Source organism: Patagioenas fasciata, chromosome 9 (genome assembly GCF_037038585.1).
Source record: "Patagioenas fasciata isolate bPatFas1 chromosome 9, bPatFas1.hap1, whole genome shotgun sequence".
NCBI classification, from domain to species: Eukaryota; Metazoa; Chordata; class Aves; order Columbiformes; family Columbidae; genus Patagioenas; species Patagioenas fasciata.
In genome coordinates this window covers 10,762,494-10,767,352 of record NC_092528.1, presented here as the reverse complement: position 1 = coordinate 10,767,352, position 4,859 = coordinate 10,762,494, and the positions used below count along the sequence as shown (strand labels likewise).

General features: G+C 61.6%; 1 protein-coding gene across 1 annotated transcript; it reads left to right on the top strand.

The window, feature by feature from the left end:
* The first annotated feature begins 1,756 nt into the window (after positions 1 to 1,756).
* On the top strand, positions 1,757 to 4,278 carry FOXL2 (forkhead box L2). The gene has a single exon (XM_065844812.2). It carries the CDS (start codon positions 2,162 to 2,164, stop codon positions 3,077 to 3,079), a length of 918 nt encoding a protein of 305 aa, XP_065700884.1. The 5' UTR covers positions 1,757 to 2,161; the 3' UTR covers positions 3,080 to 4,278.
* The last annotated feature ends 581 nt before the right edge of the window (positions 4,279 to 4,859 follow it).

Sequence of the window (4,859 nt, the reverse complement as noted above, 5' to 3'; positions counted from 1 at the left end):
GCATGGGTGGCCGGCAGAAAGAAGCCAGCCCGGCCCTGAGGAGCCCGGCAGCCCCGGGCGCGTTGCGGCGGCGGGCACAGCTGGCTCCGGCTGCCCGGCAGCTCTGCGCGGAGCGGCCGCCGGCAGCCGGCCGGGGGGAAACATCTTAGAGATTGTCTCTCCTGCGGGCCTCAACCCTCCGCAGTTTCGTCTGTGTGCGTTAGGGGGGTGCTTAGGGGGCGGCGTGCGCTGTTCCGCGGCTGTGCGCGGAGATATAGAGGCCTCGTTTCTGTGGCAGAATTTATGAAGGCCAGGTCTTAGGGTATGCGTTTCTTCGCCGATGGGAGAGAAGGGATTCGTTATATGGCTATAGGCGAAGATGCAGAAACGTTATTTTAGCCGAGAAATAAAATATCTAAATATAATGTCTCCCCGAAGGGCTATTTTATTTCTCTCTTAAAATACCTTTGTACATCCTCAAGTGCCTTCACTGACAAATGGCCTCTCCCGGGTTGGGGGGAAGCAGGAGCTGCGTGACCTTGGCTGGGCAGAGCAACTAGAGATCGGTGCATGGGATGCCGAAGCCCCAGGGCACCCCGACGGGAGAGGCCAGTTGCACCGGGCACGGTGCTCGAGAGCTGCCAGCTCTCCGGGCTTGAGTTTGCTTAAGAAAACTGATGTAGCGCGTAAAATCGGCGGGGCGGGGAATAGCGCTGCGCAGCGGTTTGTGTTCAAGAAAGACAGAAGAGAGCCTGAGGGCCATGACTTGCCGGTCCGCGGATCCGCGGGCGCCGAGATGTGCGTGTTCGAGAGTTGCTTCTGAACATCCCGAGAAGGGAAGCCGAGGAGAGGGGAAGCGCAGAGCCGTGCTTGAATATCGGAGGGGAGGTCAGGTCCGTGCGGGCTAGTCCCCAGAGCGGAGCTGTACCGGCAGCAGCGGGCTCACTGCAGCGCCGGGCCCCGAGGGCCGAGCGGGGCCAGCGGTTGGGGAGCGCGAAGCTCGTCCCGGCTCATGTGGCTGCCGACGGGGGGTGGGTCAGGAGGAGAAACGGGGTCAGTCTGCCCCGCTCCCGGTGATCGGGCCAGAGGCTCCATTAGAAATCAGTGCAAAGCATCCTCTGCGCGACCGCTTCTGTAACTGCGGTTGGAGCAGCCCCGTGTTAGTGATTTATTATTACACGACACCTCTTGTGCTTGGGCCAGCTGAGACTGCCTTCCTGCTGCTAGGGGAGGCTCTACCTGAAGGCAGAAAACGGGAAGGAGATTGGGACTCTTGGTGCCACATACGTTGCTACAGGAACCGTGTGAAAGAAGTCGGAGCCCTCCAGGGAAACAAGCAGGAAAGCTGTCTGGTGTGTCATCCCTTGCCTCACCACCCTGCCGTGGCCCTTGGGGCGTCTTCCAGCCCCGCAGCCGCGCTGGGTGCCTGCGCGTACTTTGCTTTCAGTTTTCTGCAAATAAGGGCTGCAAGAACCGACTTGCAGGGAGCGGCAACAGCCTTCTTGAGCTCTTCGGGCGCGATCGGTTGGTCGGGCCCGGGGCCAAGACATATAAACGCGACCGCGTGTGCGGCTGGACGTGACAGCCGCCGGGACAGGGTCGAGCGCCGTGGCTGCGGGCACACCCCCTCGAACCCACCGCCCCTCGCCCGGCGGGTGGGGAGAGCAACGCCGCTGGCCCCGGCGGGCTCCCCGGGCGGGCGGCAGAGGCTCGTTCAGTACCCCCCGGCGTCCCCCCCTGCCCCCGCCCCCGGTGGCGCGGCCGAACCGGGGCGGTTCCGCGCCGCTCCGCAGGGCCACGTCGGGCCGCGTGTGCGTGGGGCTAAGCGCGGCGCCGTGACTGCGGGGTGAACTCGGCCGTGCCCAGCGGCTCGGCGGCGATAGGGGAGCGGGCTCCTGACGAAAGCGGAACTTGGCCGGGCCCATACAAATCAGAAAAGAGCCCGGCCGCCGCGGCAGAGGGGAGCGGAGCCCGCGGGGGCAGGCACGCCGCCGCCGCCGCGCTGCACGGACCAGCGGCGCCGCGAGAGGCGCCTCCCGATCTCCGTCCCGTTCCCAGCTTCGACCGCGGTCTCGGCGAGTGCGGGACGGGACGGCCGGCAGCACCGGGCTGCGCGCACCGGGCAGCGCTCCGCACCGCACGGGGCTGCGCTGCACGCCCGGGGCGGCGGACCCGGGGTACCATGATGAGCGGCTACCCGGACGGCGAGGAGGACACGGTGGCGCTGCTGGTTCATGACACCAGCGGCAGCAAGGAGCCGGAGCGGGGCAAGGAGGAGCTGAGCGGCGACAAGGGCCCCGAGAAGCCGGACCCCTCGCAGAAGCCCCCCTACTCCTACGTGGCCCTGATCGCCATGGCCATTCGGGAGAGCGCAGAGAAGAGGCTCACGCTGTCCGGGATCTACCAGTACATCATCAGCAAGTTCCCTTTCTACGAGAAGAACAAGAAGGGCTGGCAGAACAGCATCCGCCACAACCTCAGCCTCAACGAGTGCTTCATCAAGGTGCCCCGGGAGGGTGGTGGCGAGCGCAAGGGTAACTACTGGACCCTGGACCCGGCCTGCGAGGACATGTTCGAGAAGGGCAACTACCGCAGGAGACGAAGGATGAAGCGGCCCTTCCGGCCGCCCCCGACCCATTTCCAGCCCGGCAAGACCCTCTTTAGCCCCGACAGCTACGGGTACCTCTCCCCGCCCAAGTACTTGCAGTCCACCTTCATGAACAACTCGTGGCCGCTGGCGCAGCCCCCCGCGCCCATGCCCTACACCTCCTGCCAGATGTCTGGCGGGAATGTCAGCCCCGTCAATGTGAAAGGACTCTCGGCCCCAGCGTCCTACGGCCCCTACTCGCGGGTGCAGAGCATGGCGCTGCCCAGCATGGTGAACTCCTACAACGGTATGGGCCACCACCACCACCCGCACGCCCACCATCCCCAGCAACTCAGCCCGGCCAGCCCCGCGCCGCCCGCGGCCCCGGCGGCGAACGGAGCCGGCCTCCAGTTCGCCTGTGCCCGCCAGCCCGCCGAGCTGTCCATGATGCACTGTTCCTACTGGGAGCACGACAGCAAACACAGCGCCCTGCACTCCCGCATAGACATCTAGGGAGGCTCCTGCCGGCCGCCGCCGCAGAAATGCCCATGCCTCGGCCCCGCTGCCCCTCTCCGATCCCGCCGCGTTCTCCTGCTCTCTCCTGTCTCTACTCCTCCTCTCTAGCTGTGGACTTTACTCTCTCTGTGCTCTAACTGTTGCGGTGGGAAAATAGTAGCCCTTGTCCGCGTGTAGTGTATGAGCCGTCCTACGGTGAGAAGAAGGCAGTGTGAGTGAGGGGGCTTCCCCAGCGGGGCTGTGCCGGGCACAGCGGTGGCCGGGCCGCTGCCTCTACGCGAGCTCGGAGTTACCGTTCGCTTCTCTGCTCGTGTCTTTGTTTGTGAGAGGTTGCGGGGGGATGGAGGGAGCATATAATTAATATTAGCCAGTTTAGCCCTCAAAATTTTGCTCTGTTATAATTCGACCGGGATCTTTTCGGGCTGAGCCTTGGAAAGAGTAAAGCGGAGCTTGTAAACAACGGAGGCATTTCCATCAGTGGTCGTGCGGGGCTGGCGGGGCCTAGACACTGCCGTGTACCCGCCGTGCTCGTTCTCCTCTTCCTCTTCATCTTCTCTTTCTTCTTTCTCGGTCTGCAAAGCACTGCGTTTCTTCCGAGCTGTGGCTTTTCGTCCAAATAGTACTTATGTGGGGACTGCTGTAACAGCAGGAGATGTGTGATATTGCTGGTTATTAGAAACCAACAAACAAAATCCGCCAGGATCACTCGTGAAACGTTTCAACAGCGGTAAATATATTTTTTAAAGGAGACAATTTCCTCTAAGGTCTTAAAAGAAATTTTATACAGGTCTAAAAAAATATTTTGATGTTATTGAAAAAAAAGACAGTTTCCTATAAATTGGAATAATTTCCCGTGTGCATATTATTATTAATAATGAAAGTTTAAACTATCTGCGTATTTTTTCCCCCCAAACCTGGCCCAAAATGGATCTTCCAGTAGTTTCTGCTTTTGAATGCTTGCCCTTTTTCTTAAAACATTTTGATCCTTCAATTTTACATAGATTAATGTGGGAAAAAAAATAGCGTTTATAATACAGGGGCCAGTTCATAGCGATTTTATAAATGTTTATGTAAGCTGATAGATGCTGTGGCATAGTACCATTTTGGGACCAACTTTTCTAGAGTGAACTAGCACTTTTATTGTACTTTCTAGCCTTGTAAAGTCTCCAATAAAACGCCTTTCCTTCTTTCCATAATCGTTTTATTTCACTCCGCTCCTCCGTGCTCGGGATCGAGCAGTGGCAGCAGAGAATGGGGCGGGCGCCGTGTGCTGGCGGCGGGCACCGCTCCCGGCCCCGTGTCCCGGCTGCGGGTTTGCACCGCTCTCCGCAGCCGCGCAACGCCTGCTCCCCTGCGGGAAATACGCCGGCTGTGTTTGGGCAGTGTAGTGGCTCTGTTAAGTGCCGTCGCGGGCCGCGCACCGGCGGGAAAGGTGCGGCAGGGACGCCTCTCGAGCGGTACTCCGGTGCTGGCTTGGTGGCCGCCGAGGAGGCGCGGGGACCGTTGCGTTGGGGGCGCGGGTGAGCCTGGGAAGCGCCTCCGCTCCGGGGCGCGGGCAGCCGCCAGCACTTCGCCCGTGTGCCCGGCCCTCCCGGGGCACTGGCAGGCAGAGCCCTCCGGGCAGTGCCAGGGGCTGTGCCCACCATAAACTCCTGCTCCGCTTTAGTTCGTTTGCCGCCTGCTCGGGGCTGCGGCGCTGGGCGACACGACGCAGCTCCGCGTCGCCTGGGGTCCCGTCCGGCTGCGCTGCGGCGGGGCCTGCGCCACATCTGGGTCT

Coding starts and splice junctions, on each gene's coding strand:
- FOXL2 (XM_065844812.2), top strand. CDS start 2,162: ATGATGAGCGGCTACCCGGACGGCGAGGAGGACACGGTGGCGCTGCTG.